The sequence below is a fragment of the Neophocaena asiaeorientalis genome, unplaced genomic scaffold (assembly GCF_003031525.2).
Source record: "Neophocaena asiaeorientalis asiaeorientalis breed wild unplaced genomic scaffold, Neophocaena_asiaeorientalis_V1.1 scaffold325, whole genome shotgun sequence".
Taxonomy (NCBI): domain Eukaryota; kingdom Metazoa; phylum Chordata; class Mammalia; order Artiodactyla; family Phocoenidae; genus Neophocaena; species Neophocaena asiaeorientalis.
The window spans coordinates 1,360,104-1,384,047 of NW_020172742.1; the positions used below are offsets into that span (position 1 = coordinate 1,360,104).

The following is a 23,944-nucleotide window of genomic DNA, read 5'->3' on the forward strand; positions in this document are numbered from 1 at the left end:
TCAAGGTAGTCACTACAACTGCAATCATTTTTAGATGAAATATCAAAACTTCAGGTAAGAATTAATAGGAACTTGAAAGTAATAGGTTTATCCAGAAAAACAAGATTTTACAGAAGACTTGCATATAACTAGCTGGCACAAGGCCATGCTGCTCAAACTTGAGTGCATCTCAGAACCACCTGGAGAGCTTATTTAAAATGCAGTTCTCAGTCGCATGGCCACACCACCAACCAATTCTGACTCAGCTCTTTAAGTGGAAACCTAAAATCTCTATTAACAAGGTTTCACGTGGAAATCTAATGCAAATGGTCCAGAGACCACACTGAGAGGGAGAGAGTACAGTTGAATACAGACTGAAAACAACCAAACATTTCTCTATTACCCAACAGTACCATTCCCTGGCTAGGTTATTTCTTTTATGCTCTATCAATATGGACTAAAAGCCAGAAATAACTATATAACTGCGGAAAGACCTGTAAACCCTCAACAGATTACATTTTTCTGAAAATTACTCTTCTTATAATGACAGACAGCCTATTGGACTCTACAACACGGATAAGATTATGGCTAAATAAAATCACAGAAGGTAGCAAGAGCTGAAAAACCTTTTGTAGGAGTTTATACAAGAACACTGTGAGGGATAATTCAGTAAGTCTGTACCTAAAACATTTTTTAAATTTTATTAGGATAGATGATAAAACTTACAACCGTGAATTTCTAATGGAAAACTCTACTGTTCACTGGCATTTATAATGAAAAGCACCAGCAGAAATCAACAATTTCTGTCATGAATTTTAAAATACGAAGCCTGATAAATGTTTCCCAAAACATGAAAATGCTACTTTACCTTTCTTCCATGATTTGGTGAAACAGTAATGCATTTAAGGGTCCTAAGAATCTGAGGACCTCAAAAGGAAGAGTATTCTTTGAATCAACTCTGATATGAATCTACACGGAATGGGTTAAGCGCTGTATCCAAATTAAAGAAGTGGCCTGTTGGGGTGTTGTGGAGAAAATTTTTTAAATGTCAGAGATCCTTTTATGTGACCAGACCCCAGGACGAGGATGTAACTAAAGAGAAAGGTGGTTCAATGTCTCCCTAAGTGTACCTTCACAAACACTAGCTTTGCAAGATGAGTTATAAGGACAAAAAGGTTTTAAGATCAAATAAATTTAGGAATTACTGGATTAAACAAAATCCAACAATTATGTTTGACGAAGGAATTCTCAGAGCCTTCAATACACTAACTTACACAGTGACTCTTTCCCTGAGAGAGAGAGAAAGAGGGAGTGAATGCAGTGCTTCTAAATTGTGCTACAGAGTAATCGGCAGGATTATGGTATTCCACAGAGCCTGTTTGGAACCACTACTGGAATTTGAACTTAATTACACACAGAGGACTACATCTTTGGATAAACTGACGGAGCTAAGTGTGTTAGAAGAAATACGATGGATGCATCTAGAGAAAGAGCAGTCCAAGCAAGATTATCAGTGCTGATTCCTTACCCTTCAAGGAGAAAATGCCCAGCTTCTATATTCCCAACTCACTCTTCAGGAAAAAAACATTTCTAAAGAGAAAGGCAGGTCATTAGATTCTCACGGCTTATGAGAAATAATCCTCGTGATGATCCAGCTTTATTCCAAATCTCGACTAACTAGGCAACCTAGAAATCTAAATTTTATTCTCGTCAACAAACGTACCCACTAGGAGTGAGTACTGGGCACGCAGGACCGCACAGGCATCTGTCGCAGGGACCTGTGGAGGGATCTTGGGGCCTCAAGGCCACTGTGGATACGAGGCAGGGACGCAGAGGGAGGTCAGAGAGAGAAGCACAGTCCCCAAGCCCTCCACCTCCACTTTAATGGAACAGGGCCCAATTTTCTCTGTTTTATATGTTACGGTTCACTGTGCGTTTTCACTTGAAGAAAAGGTTCTGCTCGGGGAAAGAAGTTAACTATCAAGCTAAGAACACAACAATAAGAACTGGCAACTGGTGCCCCCTGCTGTAAACTAATAAAGCATCACTGTGCTTTATATGTTAACTTTTGTAAATTATAACAGCCAGAGTTTGTCCCTCGGAACCTGCATTCACTCTAGACTTACTCATAAAATCTAGTGACACCATTTTAGCTTTACTCACAAAAGAACAATAAAATAGTCCTGTCTTATCAGCACGGTTTCTGGCACTCTTCCAAGTTCTTCCAAACAGACCGAACGTAAGAGCCAATCATTCTGTTCATTCCCACCTCCCGGATACGATTAATTTCTTCAATTTCCACTCTCCCCTTTCCAGATCTCAGAATTATCACCTATTCTCTCCCTCTTCCATCCTGTTTCATGTCAAGGATAACTTCATTACTGGACTTTTGATCTCTTGTTCTTTATATCGCCTGCTCTCTCCCTGGAGATAGCAGGAGGCTAAAGGCTTATATAATTTTGCTATTTTAAAAAATAAAATCTTCCCTCATCTCGCTCCTTAATCCTTCCCCAAACTACCATCTCATCTCTCCTCTTCCCTTTATCACCAGACTCATCTAATTTGCGGCTTCTGCTTCCTTATTATCTTCATTATCACTGATTCTTTAACACCCTTCAGGTTCACTTTGACTACAATTTGATTCCTAACTTACAACTTACATGTGTAACAACAGTGGCCTAGTTTAATAAACTATTAATAAACTATTGTGATTTTGATGTATAAGGCGAGGCAGAATAGTGTGAGTTTAGGTGCAGATACTGGGTCGACAACTGAGTTATCTCACCTGGGTAGCTGGCCGGGACACACACACACACACACACACACACACACACACACACACTCTACATTTCAAACACACCCTTTTGAGTCGGCCCCACAGACAAACTATACAACTGCAAGCTTCTACATATGCAATAACAGAGAAAACCACTGCCTTCAAAATGCAAGCCTACTGGTTGCATCCTTCCAGAACAAAAGGGTGTTAAGAGCAGAGAATCTGACTTTCATTCACCAGTGATTCACCAATGCTTTGTAGAATGCCTGGTGCACGGTTATGTGCTTAACTATTTGTTGAATGAATAAGTGACGCCATATTTTCTAAAAAACAAAAAAAAGGCAAAAAAAATACCCTTTTGGACCTTTTTTCTTTTTAATTTTTACTGGAGTACAGTTGATTTACAATGTTGTGTTACTTTCAGGGGTCGTTTGTACCTTTTACTGTCATGTGTATATAGTATGTCATGTGTATATAGTAATTAACTATTCAGAATTTTTGAAAAAGCTAGATTTTACAAATTTAAACTTCTGAGCTTCCTAAGAACCAAAAACAGATTTGATGTGTTCTATATTCAGAGTCTAACCTTGCTTTCTTGGGCCAAGGGCTTTATGGTAGTTCTAAATTTCTAAGAGAAGAAAACAAGTTTAAAAAGAACTGAATTCTAAATCACTAGTTTCTTGTTAAGTCAAATTTTATTAGCATATAATAAAGTTACTTATATGTGGCAAGGTGGGAGTTGAGGAAAGAACAAGGAGAGAGTGGACAAGGAGGGCCAGTGGAGTTGGCTCACATTTTATAAACCACAGGAGGCAACAAGCTAAAGTAGCTCAACGGTCATGCTTAACTTTCTTACCTTCTGAGGCTTTCTTTCTTCTCTTCACGTGCTAAACAGCTGTCTAAGTGCTTGTTAATGTGATTTTCTGGAATATGAACCCCACAAACAGGACAATCCACTGTATTTTTCAAAAAGAGAAAGAGATTTTATTATTTGTGGAAAGAGCAAAAATAATATAACCCAACACCTTTCAGCAACTAAGATAAAAAAAGGAATCCAACCTTAACATGCACTTGGAAAAGCAGAAGAGAAAAAGGACACCTCAGGGCAGCAGGAGTAGAATAGACTGCTTACTGGGTAAGGGCTACATTGTGGAAAGTCACATAATTAGAATCCTGGGCCTAGAGGAAGAGACTGCGAAGAAGTTTGGAAATCTGTTTTTTAGAAAATGCTTTAGTTAAATCTTTTCTAACAAGGCGTGACAAAGCTATAAAACTAATATTAAGTTTTCTCGTCTTAGGATCCATTCATGTTTAGCACCGAAGCAATCTTAACCACCTGAGTAAGATATACCTGCCACAGGAGGAAGGTGAGGTGAGGGTATGTACAGCTAGGGGCATGTGGGATCTTAGTTCCCTGACCAGGGATTGAACCCAGACCCTCGGCAGTGAGAGCACGGAGTCCTAACCACTGGACCACCAGGGAAGTCCCAGCATTTTTTTTTAACTGAAGTAGAGTTGATTCGCAATGTTGTGTTAGTTTCTTGTGTACAACAAAGTGATTCACTTATACATATATATAGATACACATATCTATTCTTTTTCATATTCTTCATTATGGTTTATTACAGGATATTGAATATAGTTCCCCGTGCTATATAGTAGGACCTTGTCGTTTATCTATTTTATATACAGCAGCTTGTATCTGCTAATCCCACACTCTAATCTATCCCCCTCCCACTCCCTTTCCCCTTTGGTAAACATAAGTTTATTTTCTAAGTCTGTGAGTCTGTTTCTGTTTCGTAGATATGTTCGTGTCGTATTTTAGATCTCATGTAAGTGATATCATATGGTATTTGTCTTTCTCCTTCTGACTTGCTTTGCTTAGTATGATCATCTCTAGGTCTATGCCTGTTGCTGCAAATGGCATTCTTTCATTCTTTTTTATTGCGGAGTAATATTCCGTTGTATATATGCGCCACATCTTCTTTATCCATTCATCTGTCAATGAACATTTAGGCTGTTTCAATGTCTTGGCTATTGTAAATAGTGCTGCTATGAACATAGGGGTGCATGTATCTTTTCGAATTACAGTTTTGTCTGGATATATGCCCAGGAGTGGGATTGTTGGATCATATGGTAACCCTATTTTGAGTTATTAAAGGAACCTCCATACTGTTTTCCTCAGTGGCTGCACCAATTTACATTTCTACCCACAATGTAGCAGTGTTCCCTCTTCTCCACACCCTCTCCAGCATTTGTTATTTGTAGCCTTTTTGATGGCCGTCTGACCAGTGTGAGGTGGTACCTCATTGTAGTTTGGATTTGCATTTCACTACTAATTAGCAATGTTGAGCATCTTTTTATGTGCCTGTTGGCCATCTGTATGTCTTCTTTGGAGAAATGTCTGTTTAGGTCTTCTGTCCATTTTTTGATTGGGTTTTGTTTTTTTATTATTGAGCTGCATGAGCTGTTCGTATACTTTGAAATTAAGCCCTTGTCAGTCACATCATTTGCAAAAATTTTCTCCCATTCCATAGGTTGTCTTTTTGCTTTGTTTATGGTTTCCTTTGCTGTACAAAAGCTTTTAGGTTTGATTAGGCCCCATTTGTTTATTTTTGCTTTCATTTTATTCTATTTTGGGCCGCACCAGGCAGCTTGTGGGATCTTAGCTCCCCGACCAGGGATTGAACCCAGGCCCTCAGCAGTGGAAGCTCTGTGTCCTAACAATTGGACTGCCAGGAAATTCCCCTATGTTTGCTTTTATTTTTATTGCCTTGGGAGACTAACCTAAGAAAACACTGGTATGATTTATGTCAGAGAATGTTTTGCCTGTGTTCTCTTCTAAAAGTTTCATGGTGTCATGTCTTATATTTAAATCTTTAAGCCATTTTGAATTTATTTTTGTGTATGGTGTGAGGGTGTGTTCTAACTTCATTAATTTACATGCAGCTGTCTAGCTTTCCCAACACCACTTGCTGAAGACACTGTCTTTTCTCCATTTTATATTCCTGCTTCCTTTGTTGACGATTAATTGAGACTGTCAGCATTTTTAAGCAATAAACTGTTTTTTTTTTTTTTGCGGTATGCAGTCCTCTCACTGTTGTGGCCTCTCCTGTTGCGGAGCACAGGCTCCGGATGCACAGGCCCAGCAGCCATGGCCCACGGGCCCAGCAACTCCGTGGCATGTGGGATCTTCCCGGACCGAGGCACGAACCCGTGTCCCCTGCATCGGCAGGCAGACTCTCAACCACTGCGCCACCAGGGAAGCCCCAATAAACCATTTTTTAATCAAGGTGTGTATATTGTTTTTGTAGACATAATGCTATGGCACACTTAACAGACTACAGTATAGTATAAATATAACTTTTATATGCACTGGGAAACAAAAAAATTCATGACTCACTTTATTGTGATTATTTGCTTTACTGCAATGGTTTGGAACCAAACCCGCAATTTCTTTGAGGTATGCCTATACAAGTGCAGCATTAAAAAGTGGAAACACAATCATTCTGAAACTGTTTGATGGAGTTAAGGGACCTGTGGAGGTATCTCAGGGCCTAGAGGCCACCATGGCTAACAGGCAGGGATGCAGGGGGAGCTCACGTGGAGAGCACAATCCCCAGACCCTCCAAATCCACTTTAATGGAGCAAGGCCAACTTTATCCACTTTGTATGCTATGGTTCACTGCAAGATTTCGCTTGGAAAAAAGGTTCTGCTACAGGGAAAATGTTATCAACTTAAAAACATATAGTAAGAAGTGGCAATTAATAAAAAAAAAATTGAAAAAGATAAGCTATCCTAGGAAATGTAAGTAAAAAGTTCACATAGCCATATGAAATTTAAACACTTGAGTACTAATAAACTAATTTCAACCTAAGTTTAGTAACCACTAACAGCCCTGCACTGTGTGTGGCATGGGCGTACCAAAAATATCTAAGACAGAGTTTCTACCTAAAAGGTGCTCTGAACTCCACTGGCAAGAAGACATGGAAACAAGAGAATAAACAAGCTGACCTAGTCATCAAAAAGTTAAGCCAACTATACACAAAACAGTCCAGAAAACAAGTGCTGTAGTACTTTAGTAATGTGAGAAATCAATACTATGTAACATAACCAAAGAATGGTTAGACCTGGATAGAGTCTGGAAAGGTGGAACAGGGTTGGCAGACATTTTGAGCAAAGGGGCAGGTAGTAAAGATTTTAGGCTTTGGGGGCCAGATGGTCTCTGTCACAGCCAATAAACCATGGCAGGTAGCATGAAAGCAGCCATACACAACAGGTAAACAAATGGACGTGGCTGTGTTCCAGTGAAGCCTTGTTTACAAAAACGGGTGACAAGCCAAATCTGGCCTGCACGTTGTACTTTTCCAATGCCCGAGTGTTTTCAAGGAATAGTGGGGAGATCAGCTTGGCTATGGCAGAAGGATTTTGAGAGGGAGAGGTGAGAAATAAGGTCAGACAGCTAAAGGAGCGGTCAAACTGTCTAAGGCCCGAGTGTTTTCAAGGAATAGTGGGGAGATCAGCTTGGCTATGGCAGAAGGATTTTGAGAGGGAGAGGTGAGAAATAAGGTCAGACAGCTAAAGGAGTGGTCAAACTGTCTAAGGCTATAAATGCCACTCAGAACAGCCTGGAAGTGTTCAAGTGCTGATATCTTAAGATAAAATGAGCTCTTTAAGGTTAAACTGGAACTGATATAAAGGACGAGGGGGGAATGAAAAGCTGAAAAACAGAAAGGTACGTCATACGTGAAGTACGAACTAATTAAAATGGCTTCACTTTTCCAGCCGTCAGCCTGAATTTCTATTCTATGAGGCAGAAAGAGAACACATCTGGAAGCACTGCCTACATCTATCTCTGAGGCTGTTACAAGATGAAAGCAGGTCTGCCCTTTCCCATTCCTTCCCCCTCAAAAATGCTGCTTATATATTATGTCATGTGGGATGAGAAGATTTCTCTTAAGTAAGAAAACAAACATGTGAAAATAATTTCCTACCTTTAGTAACTTCTTTCAAGGCCGATGTAGAGGGTGTCTCAGGAACACTAGCCTCTGAGAAACCTGGAGCTGACTTTTCTACAGAAGGTGTCCCTCTGGTCTTTGCAGAAGAGCTCAGCTCTTTTTGAGGGCTGAATTTGCTTTCATTCTCTTTTATCAGCAACTCTGACACAGAACCACCAGCTTCTCTAATCAAGAAGTTCTCCATTAGCCTGCTTCCTTGCTTTAATGAATGTCTGAAGGCTACAGAAGTGTGCACTTTGGCAGCAAGGTTCTTTGAAGAGGAGGAAGCAGAAGAGATGGGTGGTGACTCTAAGGTAAACTGCAACAGATGATTCCTTTAAGCAAAGAAAACATACAGTTAATTAAGACCTCAATTTCTGTATACATAATAACCTAACTGACATAAGCTGTGCTCTCAACACTTGTTTCTACGAAATATAGAACTTACTCTACAATGACAACAAAACCAGTGTTTCTTCTAGACTAAACTACAAAGCAATAAATCTGATTTTAAAAGCAGTTCATCTGTCTATAAAAGAATATGGGAGGACTTCAGATTCTGGTCACAAAGAATAGCTCATATGAGACTTACTCTCCAACCATAAATAATTTTAAATCTAAACAAAACATAGAAAACTGTCTGTAAGCATGGACTATAGTCAACACGGTGGAAGGAACAGAGATTAGAGCTCTGGGCAAAGATCACTAGGACTGGAGGGACAGGATGCTGGGCAGGGAGGAGCCACAGAATACCCTAAAAGTCTGCTGAAAAATGCTCATCAATTCCTGATCATCTCCAGGGCTGGAGAAGCATAAGACGAAGCCATAGGAGGCCCGGCAGGAAGCAGATGCCAGGAAGCTGAGATTCTAAAGATCAATGCTGGAAAGCTGTTAGAGTTTGAGCCCAGCCAAAGCTGAGAGATTTTGGTAAAGACCCTAGACGTCCAGCTGAAACCCCACAAAGGCCAGGGAAGGACCACACTCTAGAAATAGAAACAAAAGTGAAATAGACCAAATCTAACAAAAAACTAATCCAAACCTTGACAGAATGAAAGTGAAGAGCTAGTAATTTAACTGCATGTCAGAACAAAATTCAACATTTTTCAAAGGAAGGTAATTCACAGCCTCTATAACATTACATCCACGTTCAACAAACATTTAGAAATTACTAGACATGAAGAGAAATTAGCCACTAATCAAGAGATAAAATAGTCATTAGAAGCAGATCCAGGTGATCCGAGTGGCATTAGAAGAACTTCAAAAGAACTATGATGAATATGTTAACGAAAAAAGAAGAAAATAATAGACAAATGAATTTTAAAAATTGTATGCTGTAAGAGGGAATTAAAACCCATCCCAAAAAAGGATAAAACAAAGAAAATGAAACCTAGGCACATGGTAATAAAACTGCTGAAAAATGAAAGAATAAAGAGAAAATCTTGTAAACAACCAGAGAAAAATAAGACACACTACCTCTAAGGCACAGTTCCCCAACCTTGGCACTATTGACACTGTGAGTCAAATAATTTTTTGCTGTAAGAGACTGTTCTGTGCCTTGTAGGAATATCAATAGCATAACACCCCTGCCCCAGGTTGGGACAACCACAACATAAACAGATATCACCAAATGTTCCCTGGGGGAAGAGGTAAAGAGAAAGCAAAACCACTCTCAGTTAAGAACCATGGCTCTAAGGAAATAACAGTAAGAAATATCATTGACTTGTCAACAAAATCTATGGAAGCAAGAAGATAACAGAATGACATCTTAAAAGTACAGGAGGGCTTCCCTGGTGGCACAGTGGTTAAGAATCTGCCTGCCAATGCAGAGGACACGGGTTCGAACTCTGGTCGGGGAAGGTTCCACATGCTGCACAGCAACTAAGCCTGTGCGCCACAACTACTGAGCCTGCGCTCTAGAGCCCTCAATCCACAACTAGTGACCCCGCATGCCACAACTACTGAAGCCTGTGCGCCTAGAGCCTGTGCTCCTAAACAAGAGAAGCCACCGCAATGAGAAGCCTGCACACCACAACAAAGAGTAGCCCCCGCTCGCCACAACCAGAGAAAGCCCGCGTGCAGCAACGAAGACCCAATGCCGCCAAAAATAAATAAATAATTTATTTTAAAAGTTAGTTTTAAAAAAGTACAGGAAAAAAAACACAGATGAATTCTATTCCCATTGAAAATATTCTTCCAAAATGAAAGCAAAATACATTCTCAAGCAAACAAATGCTAAGAGAATTCCTCACCAAGAGACAAGAATTACTACAAGAACTGTTCTTCAGCTTAAGGAAAATAATCACAGATGTAAGCACAAAAAAATGTCAGTGAGGCTCGAGAAAAGGTAAATATGTGGTTAAATTCAAGAGTATTGACTTTTAAAAAGCACTAGCAATGGCTTGTGGAATTCATAACATACATGGAAGTAAAATAACTCTAACATAGCAAAACAGAGGCATTAAGATAATGCAAAAATATTATAAAATTCTTGCATTGTTCAGGACATGATAAAAGTACTAATTTATGGTTAGTACTATAATATGTTAAGGATGTATTTTGTAATTTGTTCAGTAAAGACTAAAAAGAGCAACACTAAGAAATATAATGCTAAAACTTGAGATAAAATAATAAAAATAGTCAAAAAAAGGACAGGAAAGGAATAATTTTTTTAAAAAGAACAAATGGACAAAGAGAAAACAGAGAGCAAGTAATCAATTAAATGTAATGGATACAGACTTCAGTTAAAACACAAAGCTTATCAGACTGGATTAAAAAATAAGATGCAACTATATACTGTTTAAAAGAAAACACTTTAAATATAAAGACCCAGGAAGACTGGGGAAAAAACGGTGGGAAAAGATGTACCATGCAAACACTAATCAAAAGAAAACTGATGTGGTAATATAGTGAGTCTTTTTAATAAATGGGGCTGGAGCAAATGAATATCTGCTGAGAAAAAAATGAATCCTGACACTTACCTCCATCATACCTAAAAATTAACTTGAATAGGTTCATAGGCCTACCTATAAAAGCTAAAACCACAATTCTAAGAAAACATATGAAAAAATCTTTATGACCTGAGGTAGGCAAAGATTTCTTAGGCAGGATTAAAAAAAAGTTATAATCATTTTATAAAAAAGAGAAGGAGACACAGAAAGAGAGAAAGAAAGAAAAAGAGAGAGACAATAGACTGGACTTCAAAATTAGAATGTCTGTTCATCAAATGACACCCTTAGAAAATGAAAAGGCAAGCTACAGACAGGAAGGAAAATATATTTGACCAAAATACATAAAGAACCACTAATCAATAAGAAAAAGACAAACAATGCAATTTTTTTTAATTGGCTAAGAAACCAGGACACTTCACCAAAGATAAAAAGAAGAGTCAATAAGCACATGAAAAGGTACACTAGTCATCAGGAAATGTAAATTAAACCACAAAGAGTTACCATTTCACACCCTAATAGAATGCTTACAAATAAAAGGACTAACAGTACCAAATATTAACCAGGATGTGGAGCAACTGAAATTCACTGAGGTCCAATGCAACCGGAAAACTGTTTGCCAGTTCCTTATAAAGTTCAATATACATCTGCCCTATAAGCCTGCAATTCCATTCCTGGATATATACCCAAAAGAATGAAAATAGACGCCTACACAAAGACTGCACACAAATGTTCACAGGAGCTTTTACAATACTAGCCATAAATTGGAAACAATTCAAATTCATCAATAGAGGTATAGATAAGCACATTGTGCGTATTCATACAGTGGATACTATTCAGCAGTAAAAAAGAAAATACCGACACAAGCAATAACATAGGCAAATAACAGAAACAGTATGTGAAGCAAAAGAAAAGAATAAACGTATACTGTATGATTCCACTTACATGAAGTTTAAGAACAATCTATGATGATAGAAACCCAAATGGTCTATGGGGGTGGGACTGACTAGAAGCAGAATAAAGAAGTCATGGTATGGAAATGTTCCGTATCTTGACTATGATGGTAATGACACAGATGTATGATTATCAAAATTCAGACTTTATGTATTTCATTATATGTAAATTTTACCACAGTGTTAAAAAGTCAAGAAATAGTAAAAATAAAAACAGTAACAATAATTTTTTTAAATCTCACTGATATACTAATGAGAAAGGCTACAACTAGAAAGACCAGGAATAGCAACTGTTGGTGAGGCTATGGAGCAACTGGAACTCTCATACTTCACGGTCGAAATGTAATTGTTTTAACCATTTGGAAACTAGCTTTAAAGATACCAGCAAATAAATGAATGCCTAGTGTCTGACCTAGCAACTACACTTCTAGATATATGCCAAAAGAAATACATGCCAAAAGATATGTACCAGAATGTTCACAGCAGTAGTATTCATAATAGACAAAAACCAGAAACAGCCCAAATGTCTATCAATATGGAAACAGGGAAAAAATAATCCATATACTATCATTTGAATTCAAAAGATTCAGAAAAAGACCAAATGCTTACCACAACGACATATTTTTTTACGGAATTTCCCTTTCTCTGTTGGCCTGAAGTCAATAAAACTACTCTATTAACACTCATACCACCTCGGGGTTAGTTACTTCACTGGGCAGGAAATAATACAAAAAGAAAAAAGCAGTCCATATCTTATTCTGCTTTACAGTTTTACAGAAACCCACAAAAACTCTATTTACAACAAGATATCCTGCTTTATATCATATTTAATTGCCAGTCATAATCTGAATGCTTTGATCGTTTTAAATATGTCCTTAGACTAATAGGCATATCTACTATTTTCAACATTACTATTAAATATTTTTAAATGAATAATCAGGGTTGAAAGAGGGTGAGTAGATGTGTAGAAGATCAAGGACGTCCATAAGCTGATAAATGTTTAAGGAAGGTGATGTGTACCTGAGGGTCATTACACCATGTTCTCTATTTTTATATATATTTGAACTTTTCCACAATAAAAAGTTTGAAAGTGAATAAATAAAAGCTACAGTGGGAGGTTAAAAAAAAAAATTCAGGATCTTCGTCTTTGCGAGGAAAGAGAAATAAAGTAAAAGTAGAGAACCACAATCATTAAGTCTCTTTTTCTTCTAGGATGTGGATTTGGTACAAAGAAGGTTCTAAGAAAAGCTTTCATCTCATTATGACAAAGTAAAAGACACACTCTCCAACTAACGGATAAAACTATCACTGATAAATCACTTCCATGCTGCTACACAAGTATACCTTTTCAGCTAAGTGTCTACCCTAGAGATAACTCCTTTTTGCTTTTACTCACAATTGAGACAAATTTTAGTCTTCCAATTTGATCTCTTACTTCAACACATACCAATAAAGAACGTGGCAGACAGCTGCACCACTGCAATAATAAAATTATGCCCCATGCTAAAATTAAAATTCATTAACTTCTTCAGGTGCCTGCTAATCTCAGCAGTGGAAATACAATAGAAAACAAAATAGTTTCTGTCCTCATGAAGTTTACACTATAGTAAGGGAAGAGAGAATAGACACCCACAACATATGTGAAAATTACTATGAAAAAAAGGAAGCCGATGAAGCCATGAATTCGGAGAGGATAAGCTTGATACTCTTTACAGGATGGTCACAGAAGACTTCACTGAGAAGATGCCTATGAAAAACACAGCCCAAGAAAGTAGAGGATTAAACTGTGTGGACATCTAGGGAAACACTTTCACTCAGAAATAACAGTAAGCAGAGTCTCTAAGGTCAGAGTGTGATTAACATGTTTGAGAAACAGGGAGAAGGCCAGTGTGACTGGAGCTAATTGACCTGGCGGAGAGAAGCAGGCAAGGAAGTCAGGGAGCCTACTCTGCAGGGCCCAGAGGACTGCCATCGAGACGACTTGGGGTTCTGCTCCAAATGAGATAGGAAACCACATCTGAGGGACATGCAGTATGACCTACTTTTTATTTTCAAGGATCGGTTTGGTTGCTGCCCTCAGAAGGACTGTAAGAGGACAAAAGCAGAGGTAAGACCACTAAGAAGTAATCACCGTATCTGGGCTGACGCTGGCTTGAACAGGATTGGCATGGTGAGGGAAAGTTGCCAGATTCTGGAAGGAGAGCAGAGATAGAACCAATGGGACTTACTGATGGAATGACAGACTAAGTGTGAAAGAGCGGGGTCAAGGATGACCCCAAGGTTTTTTGGCCTTGAGGGAGAGAGGCGGGAGCTGCCATTTACTGAGATGAGCGAGACTGTGGGAGCAGCAGATTGGGAGTGGGGCCTGGGGGGCAGCAGAGGGAATCAGTTTAGTTCTGGTTTTAAGGGGTCCAAGCAGAGGTGTGAGATAAGCAGTTGGATATGTGACGATGATGTCCTGGAGACAGATCTAGCTGATATATAAATCTGGAAGCCATGAACGTACAACTGGTATTTAAAACCATGAGACTGTTTACGGCAATTCACATACCTTAAAAATGAGCTGTGTGAAAATATTAATTCCAAAATTGATACTCAGACTGAATTGCTAATTTTTCCTTCACTTTCCATCACTCCTGTATATTAAAGTGAGTTGGCATTATAACGCCTAACAGCATTCCTCACAGACGTTCAAATTGGATGAATTATGGACTTTCAGAATAACTGTGACAATAAAATACAGGAAAATCTTCCCCATTTGTTAACTATACAATAACTTTACCTCTTCAGAATGTGGCTAAGAATCAAAAGTGAAAACAGGCCTCTGGGTAGACATGGGCAGTCATAAAATCCATGCAATCAAGTCCATGGACTTTGGCAACTAGTAAATGTCCCTGAAAATATCTGTTCTAATCTGGAACATGCAAACGGCAGTCTAGGACCATTTGGTCAAACAGGCAGAGGCCCACCAAAGCACAAGGTCTCATTAGCTCCTCAGGGCACGCACATATGTATAACAGGGCACCACAATATAAACAGATAAAATACATAGATAGTAATGATAGGAATCTTTTCTTAGGTTCCTTTGTTCCAGATACAGCACTATGCTATATATCTTTTAATATACCTCTTCATTTCTAATCCTTACAATTCCTCAAAGTGTCAACAATATTATTCCCATTGTTCAGATGTGGAACAGAAGCCAAAAAGGATTAATATCTTGATCACACTCATATCAAAACTAGTAGGGTCAAGACTAGAACCTAAATCTGCCTGAACCCAAACCCAGTATGCTTTAAACTATACCATAAGGAAAGGTGAAATTATACTCTACATACTCTTGTGAGATGCTAAGGGAATTATCCATTGTCATCTGCTTAAATTTATTTATTTATTTATTCATTCATTCATTCATTTATTGGCTGCATTGGGTCTTCATTGCTGCACGCGAGCTTTCTCTAGTTGCGGCGAGAGGGGGCTACTCTTCATTGTGGTGCATGGGCTTCTCATTTCAGTGGCTCCTCCTGTTGTGGAACACGGACTCCAGGCACATGGGCTTCAGTAGTTGTGGCACATGGGCTCAGTAGTTGTGGCACACGGGCTTAGTTGCTCCGTGGCATGTGGGATCTTCCCGGACCAGGGCTCAAACCCGTGTCCCCTGCACTGGCAGGCGGATTCTTAACCACTGTGCCACCAGGGATGTCCCTGTTTAAATTTTTAAACTTGGATAAAGTACCTGGAGAAAAATTCATACCTTGATGGTGGATAAACCAAAGCAATAAATAATGCTCTATACTCTCAATTTCTAAAAAAATATAATATACATGCAAAGCAATAAATAACGCTCTGTACTCTCAATTTGTAAAAACATATAATATACATGTAGACTGGCTGCTATGCAAAAATACAAAAACAACATTTTCTTGCTTAGGTCAAGAATGATATTCCAGGGACTTCCTTGGTGGCGCAGTGGTCAAGAATCTGCCTGCCAACGCAGGGACACGGGTTCGAGCCCTGGTCGGGGAAGATCCCACATGCCACGGAGCAACTAAGTCCGTGCGCCACAACTACCGAGACTGTGCTCTAGAGCCCACACCGCGCGCCTAGAGCCCATGCTCTGCAACAAGAGAAGCCACCACAGTAAGAAGCCCGCGCACCGTAACGAAGAGTAGCCCCTGCTCACCACAAGTAGAGAAAGCCCGCGCACAGCAACAAAGACCCAACGCAGCCAAAAATAAATAAATAAATCCATTTAAAATAAAAAAAGAATGATGTTCCACTTGGAACATTCTAAATAAATTTTGATGTTCCACTTGGAACAATATTCTAAATAAATTTTGTTCAATACAACAGTTTCTTAAGAACATTATTTTAAATAAAAATGAGTCAAGGGGGGCTTCCCTGGTAGCGCAGTGGTTGAGAGTCCGCCTGCCGATGCAGGGGACGCGGGTGCGTGCCCTGGTTCGGGAGGGTCCCACATGCCGCGGAGCGGCTGCGCCCGTGGGCCGTGGCCGCTGGGCCTGCGCATCCGGAGCCTGTTGCTCTGTGGCGGGAGAGGCCACAGCAGTGAGAGGCCCGCGTAACCCGCAAAAAAAAAAGTCAAGGGAAAAAAGAACACAAAACACTTGTTTCCTGAAAATAAAGGCCAAAAGTTAGAAGAAAATGTAAGATCCACATGTCAGCCTTGTGCCTGAAAACCTCTGGAATTATTTCCAAAACTCTTTTGTTATTCAGTTTAGAATATTAAATTTTTAAAAATCATAATATCATAAAATGGCAATGACAGATGGGAAGCACAGGAAGAAATAAAATCAATAAACAATATAAATAACTTACATTTTACTCATAAAATTAAACTTCCTCCCTCACTGATCTAAACCAAATTTCAAACAAGTAATGAAACCGATTACGTTGAATTTCAACCCTACTAATTTTGCAAATGAAGTACCAACAGCACTCTAGATATGACGAATGTCCAAGAAATGTTCCCCATAAAGCAATTCCAAGAAGGCAAACAGAGGGAGAAACAAATGATAAAATCTGTCCCAAATCTACAAAGAATGCTTCCTACCCCGCCACACCCACTACAAAGAATATTTAAATAGCCTATTTCTTTGGGGAGGGAGGAGAGAAGGAGAGAGCGCAATCATTCCAAGGCCTCCCTTTAAGTTATCAAAGGGTCTATGAACTCAAAGATGCTGATCATTTATCTTCAACAAACAGATGCAGTTCTTCCTAACACTCCCTTTTTCCTAGCAGGGAGGCTGTTATGCTTTCAATACCAGCTGAGGAAAAAATAAGCTATGAGATACAATTTTGCTGCCTCAGAGAAAAGCAAACAGCCGATCAATTCCTTTTTAAATACATGTCTCCATCTTTTCCTACCAACTTCAATATCTAACTGGTGAAGGACTTTAAAATAAGAAAAGCAATCACTTTAATTATGAGCACCAGAGAATCTCAGAGTGTCTTAATCTAGGAAAGTACACCACCTTCTTATGACTCTGCCTAGGGAAATAACCAACCAGCTGATTTCTAAAATGCCTTACTAGGCGAGTTCAGAGTACTAAATCTGATCGTTTTTAGTATGCAAACCAATGAAAAAATGTGCAATTCTACTGGAAGAAATCTCTTTACATTTTTAGAAGTAATGTGATGAACCTCCAAGAATGTCCCAACAAGCTTGGAATTCATGTACTTAAGTATGTGGGCACCTAACCATTAACTAAACACAATATGTTCCTAATAAAAACTCCAAAAACTCCTGCTTGGCTTGCATGATTAAAACTAAAAATAATTCAAGATATTGTCTGATAATACATGCCTTTTTAAATCCCTCTTGGTGAGCAATGACTATCACCACCATACATTTGACAGTAAAGAAGTAAAGCTACACTTTATAAAGCACCAGCGATTACACATTTCATGTTACACATCATTTTATACATGCTGAGCAAATTGGATTAAGAATTAATGGATTAATATATGACACAGAAACTATTATACATATATGTGTGTACACATACACATGCATATGCTACCCAGCTCTGTCCACTGAGAGGGTTTAGAAGCAATGACACCCCAGTTAACAATGAGCATACCCAGCTCCAGATCCTGATTTCTAAATGCCATTCTCCAATAAAAGGACCCAGGGCTCCTTGGGAAAATGGTTGATTCTAATGCTGGGGCAGGGAAAATAAAAGATAAAGCTGAAGTATTTCTGAAATACTCAAAAGTAAGTGCCCAAATCTACATTTTAACTCTTGTTTTTCATAACAGGAGACTTTCTGTTTGGTAAAGGAAGAAAATCCTATTATGATTAGATTGTCCGTATGTGATTAATGACTGTTGTTGCATCCCTTCTTTTACCCCCAAATATGCAGCCCTGCATTCCCTAATCCCGAAAAGTGCACAGAGTAAAGGGACGGACACATATAAAAGGCAAAAGCAGTTAGGGATTAGTCACAAAAGAAAATCATACCGTGCAAAATTCAAGCTTTTTACCAGTTCATCTAATACGCGGTTATTTTTCAGGTCCGGCTCTGTGACTGTCTGGAAAAGAAAAACAACAGATAGAAAAAGGTCAGAAACAATAATTAACTTGTCATAATCTTGTTTTTGAAAACGTATGTCTCATCCTCCTGAGATTCCCCATCCCACTAAGTCTTCCAGGAAAACCTCAAAATAAAGTTCATTCATCTCATACTAACACGGAATTTTAAAACAGTGAATCACTATCTGCTGACTGGAAGTCTGTTTAAAAACTCTCCAAAGCATCTGGTAAAAACATATGTACTCTGTACTAAGATAAAACCTAGTATGAGCAAGAATCCTTCTTCAAAATGCCAGCACTCAGCTTTCCCAAAAATGTCTCCTGAAAAGCAGAACAGAGATGCTCTTTTAAAGTAATAACACAGGAGCCTTAGGTGATCAAAGAGACTTTAAAAACAAGATTGGTGTTCAAGACTGCAAGAGGAAAACGATAAACCCAGTAGCTATCTAGCGTAAACGGCATACACTTTATCTCTGTGATGATACCATCTTGATGACAGCAGCATCCCTAGTTGGAAAGAGCTTAGACTTGGGAGCCAAACAAGTTCAGTGACATCCTGACACGATGCACCTACCAGAGGCACGGAACTAGAACCCAAACCCTTTAATTAGCCCCAGTGTCCTTTCTATCAGACCTTACTATCTCTTTTCCTTCTTTCTTTATTCCTACTTATGTTTACCTTCCCTTTTTACATACCTTTTCACCTATTTCCACTACATAAAATGCTTCAGAAACTTTTAACAAGTTTCTTGGTGTTTTCCCTGAAGGCCTGGTTTGGGAAAAAGGTTAAGGGGCCAGTTAAGCTGAATCTTTGCCTTCTGCACAAATACTTAAACATCAATCCTTTGCAAATAAATGATCCTACCATCAGATTTTCTACCCAAGTTGAGAAATTATAAAAAGTGAGGAGCCATAAAAACACAGTTCATAAGAATTAAAAGTGTGCTATGTCCTGATCTTAAAATTAGTTTTTTCTTCCTAAAATACATGTAGGTTATCAGAAATCTTTATGAAAAGTTGGACAAAGCCCAGTTCTCCATATATGTATTTTATAAGTCCTTTCTGAAACTGTCTTTGATATAGCTTAATTCAATAATTATACATCTTCCCTGGGCTTTTGTGTATACATGAAGCAGAAATATCTGCACCACTTAGTTTAAAGAAAAAAAAGAAAAGAAAAACTCACCACACAGCAAGTTGGACATTGTGTTTTATAGGACAGAAATTTTCTTATACAAAGAGAACAGTCTGCAAAAACACAAATGCAACATAATAAATTACTTAAGCTGTATAAGACTACTGGATTCTGACTTCTAACAAAACCTGACTTAAACCCTAGAATATTTCCATCATCTAAGGTATATCATTATAATCTCAAAATTCCAGTACCTCTACTCTATCTCTACACATTTGCAAATATGATTAAATAGCATTTTTAGAAAAGGGAAACATATCAAATAATAATAATTGAGTCCCTAGCATATCACAACTCTATAAGCAACATGTATCACTCTCTGTATCTTCCATCTGTAAAATGAAGGAAACATACACGTAAGACCTAGGATGAATTTGTATAAACATGTCAGATATCTCCACTGCCTAACATTCTAAAATATAAATTTTGAAATAAGATCTATACATGTGTTAAGAAATAATATATACCTGGATTATCAAATTAGGGATTTCTACATCCTAACTCTGTAAATGATACCCTTCATCCCACACTTTACAAATACTTTTGTGGCAGACACTAAGGAAAGAGGGAAGATTCTTGACCTCAAGGAGTTAAAAAAGCGTGAGGTAATTACAGTACAATTCAGTGTATTAAGGACAATGAATTAAGTCTTAACAATTTAAGTGGAAATTGGCATGAACTAATTCTTCACACCCAAAGCAGCATAAAATGATCTCCCCAAATGTGACTAATACAATGGTACCTTACTGGTACCATTTGCTATTGGCACAAATTCACCTTAGTGAAGGGGCCTCATTAAAGGATTCAGTTTAGTTAAGGAGAAGGAGGCAGTAGGATTTCGGGTACAGACATCCTGGAAGTGAACAAGTCATGCCAGCCTCAGTAAGAGCACCCAGGAACAATGAAACACATTATGAAAAAGAAACATCAGGCAACAAGTAAAGTTCTTTGGGGAAGCAAAGAAAAATAAACGAGGACTTCCAGTTTGGCACGTAAGGAGCTTGGAAGTCATCACTCCCTCTAATAACCCGTAAAAAGCTGAACAAACTAAAAAATCAATAATCCTCCCGAGATCCATCAGAGAAGTGACCTTATGAGGTAAACTGCTGCCTCCAAAACTGAAGAGACAGACAGGATGGATACAAAGAAATACAACGTACCAGAGCAGAAACTTCCATGGGAACCAGAGAAAGAGGTTCTGCTGGAACCACTGTTGGCATAGGAAAATCTGAACTGTAATTGACCAATTGCTGGAGGCTCAGTGTGGACAAGTCTGAGAGTTAAAAACTCAATGGGGACCCAGACATTGGGGAGGGGAGGCCTGACAGTTATGTGAGTTTTTGCTCCAAGGGTTCTACCAGGTTCTCACAGTGACTATAAGAAAAAAATTCCCTAGTTCTTCTGCAGGGAGAGGAGGAAAAGTAAATCACTTTGAAATACACAAGAGCACTCTGTTCTTCTTAACAAGGCCTAACTTCAAGAGAAAAGGTTTTACTGGAGCCTATTCTATTGGGCTATTACCAGAGCCCAGCTAACCTGGGGGATGGGAAATAACCAACTTCAGCTACCTCTAGCCATCCTGTCCCACCTAAGGGGGTAAAAAATTGAGAACCACTTGTGAAGTTCACAGTCCAGGGCACAGGCTCACTAAGAGACAGACCTAATTGTAGGAATATAGAACACTACCCAGCCCCCACCAATCTCATGACACATTAGTACAGGCCTATTTACTACACTTGCTTTTACCCAGTACATCATGTCCCACTATTAGGAAAAAATTATAAGGCATACTAAAAGGCAAAAAACACAGTTTGAAGAAACTGCAGGCATCATTAGCATAGTTAGATATGGCAGGAATGTTGGAATTATCAGACCAGAAACTTAAAACAACTATGATTAAGATGCTAAGGGCTCTACTGGACAAAGTAGACAACATGCAAGAAGAAATGGGTAATGTATACAGAGAGGTGAAAATTCTAAGGAAGAATCAAAAAAAGAAATGCTAAGATGAGAAACTGTAGAAGAAATGAAAAATGTCTTTCATGTTCTCATTAGTAGACAGGACACAGCTGAGGGAAAAAAAAAATCACTGCACTTGAGGATATCTCAATAAAATCTTCCAAAGCTATAAAGCAAAAAGAAAAAAGATTGGAAAAAAAAAACCCCACAGAACAATATTCAAGAACATTTTTTAGCAGGACAACCATAAAAGGTGTAACATACACGTAATAACAATACCAGAAACAGAAGAAAAAGAGAAAGAAAGCAAGAAATATTTGAAGCATTAATGACTGAGAATTTCCCTCAGATTGTCAGACACCAAACCACAGATCCAAGCAGCTAAAAGAACACCAAGAAGGAAAAATGCCAAAAACCCCACAACTTGGTATATCACATTCAAACTGTGGAAAATCAAAAATAAAGAAAAAATCTTGGAAAAAGCCAGAGGGGAAAAAACACCTTACTTACAGATGAGCAAAGGTAAGAATTAAATCTGATTTCTCAGAAACCATGCAAGCAAGAGAGAAAAAATCCACCAACCTAGAATTTTATATTCTGCAAAATGATCCCTCAAAAGTGAAAGAGAAATAAAAGACTTTCTCAGACAAACAATAATTAAGGAAATGTGCTCCCAGTAGACTGACATTGCCAGAAACGTTAAAAAAAGAAGTTCTTCAGAGAAAAGAAAAATAATATAAGCCAGACACTTGGATCCACATACAGAAAAGAAGAGCAATTCCAGAAGGAATAAGTACAGGTAAAATTAAAACCTTTTTTTCTTATTCTTAATTGATGTAACAGACAATAGTTTGTTCAAAATAATAATAGCAGCAAATTAGATTATTTATGCTTATGTAAATATACATATGCTTACATGTAAGTAAAATGAATGACAGCAGTGATACAAAGGACTGGAGGGAGGAATTAGGTGTCTTACTCTGCCTGCCGTAAAAAATACCACAGACTGGTTGCTTAAACAACAGGAATTTCTTTTCTCACAGTTCTGGAAGCTAGAAGTTCAAGATCAAGGTGCCAGTATCACAGGTTTGTGGTGAGGACTCTCTTCCTGGCTTATAAACAGCTGCCTACTCACTGTGTCCTGTTATGGCCAGAGAAGAAAGAACAAGCTTTCTACAGCTCTTCTTTTTTTAAATTTTTCTATATCTCTTCTTATAAGGGCACTAATCCCACTATCAGGGGCATCTCCCAAAGGCACCACCTCCAAATACCATCAAACTGGGGCTGAGGGCTTATGAATTCTGGGGTGGGGGGGAACACACTTCAGTCCATAGCATTTCACCCCTTACCCCCAAAATCCATGTCCTTCTCACGTGCAAAACACATTCTCCCCATCCCACCAATCCCAAAAGTCGTAATTCATCCCAACATCAACTCTAAAGTCTGAAGTCCAAACTCTCATCTAAATATCACCTAAACCAGATGCGGATGAGACCTGAAATATGATTCATCCTGAGGCAAAATTCCTCTCTAGACTCATTCTCTTGACTATCAATGTTATTCTCTCCACAGTATATAAACTCTCCTGAGTGATACTGTAAGTCAAGAATTCCCAAACCTGGCTGCTCATCTGAGTCACCTGCAGAGATTATTGTTGGCTTTAGTTTAGTTGCCAGGCTCTATCCCCAGTCTTCAAGAGAAATCCAACGGATTTTGATCAGTAAATCACATCCATGATATGTGATTCTGATTGAACAACAATTACTTTTTTAATTAATATGCTTTTGTACTAGCTTGAACCATATGAAACTTTTGGTAAGTCAAGAAAGGACAAATATTGGCAATTTCATTCGATTTAACATAACACTGAGTACTTACTGTGCTCTGTTTTAAGCATGTTAGCCGTATTAACACTTTCAATCCGTACAGCAACCCTGAGGTCGGTACTATCAGTCCCATTTTACAAGAAGGAAAATGCAGCATACAGCTTAACCAACTTGCCCAAGATTATGGAATTAATAGGTGGCAAAGGCATGTATCGGAGCCCGAGCTTTTAACATATTTCTAATTAATTATTTAAAATATTTATGATTTGCTTCTAAGAAGCACTTATTATATATACCTATGTAATACCAATATGTACTTAATTAATAGGATCACCTGTATCAGAGTATGTAAAATGAGGCTACTGCTTTCTCTTCTGCATAATCTTATACGTGTTTTCTGTCCAAACATGGAGAACCAGACACTAGTCCAAAGTGGATCAAGCCCTTGGCTTAATTTCAACTTACCAGTCTACTACCAAATATGTACTGGTGAACTGCAGACCAGCATAATTTATTCTCTAGTGAGCAACCATGATATTTCAATCAAAGTAGAGCAGTTGAACAACTTTGAACCGTGTGTTCCTAGCTGGCTTTATTTAAATCACCTGTGAAGTTTGTTTTTCCACCCAAAAGCCCAACAATGAGCCATGTGTATAGGGTGGGGGAGGGAAGAATAAAACAATGAAATAAAGGGTAGTTTCAAAGAGGCAAGCAAGCCTGGGGAAGGAGGTATTTCTAATCTCAAACAGGATGCAGCCAT

The 23,944-nt window shown here is 38.5% G+C and overlaps 1 protein-coding gene across 1 annotated transcript in view; it reads right to left on the bottom strand.

Moving 5' to 3' along the window:
- RAD18 (RAD18 E3 ubiquitin protein ligase) overlaps positions 1-23,944 on the bottom strand; it is a 116,852-nt gene that overhangs the window by 65,976 nt on the left and 26,932 nt on the right. The window contains exons 3-6 of the mRNA XM_024740676.1: positions 19,391-19,452; positions 18,133-18,203; positions 7,751-8,088; positions 3,612-3,711 (exon numbers count right to left, since the gene is read on the bottom strand). Coding sequence (XP_024596444.1) covers positions 3,612-3,711; positions 7,751-8,088; positions 18,133-18,203; positions 19,391-19,452 — 571 coding nt within the window. The remainder of the gene's footprint in view (positions 1-3,611; positions 3,712-7,750; positions 8,089-18,132; positions 18,204-19,390; positions 19,453-23,944) is intronic.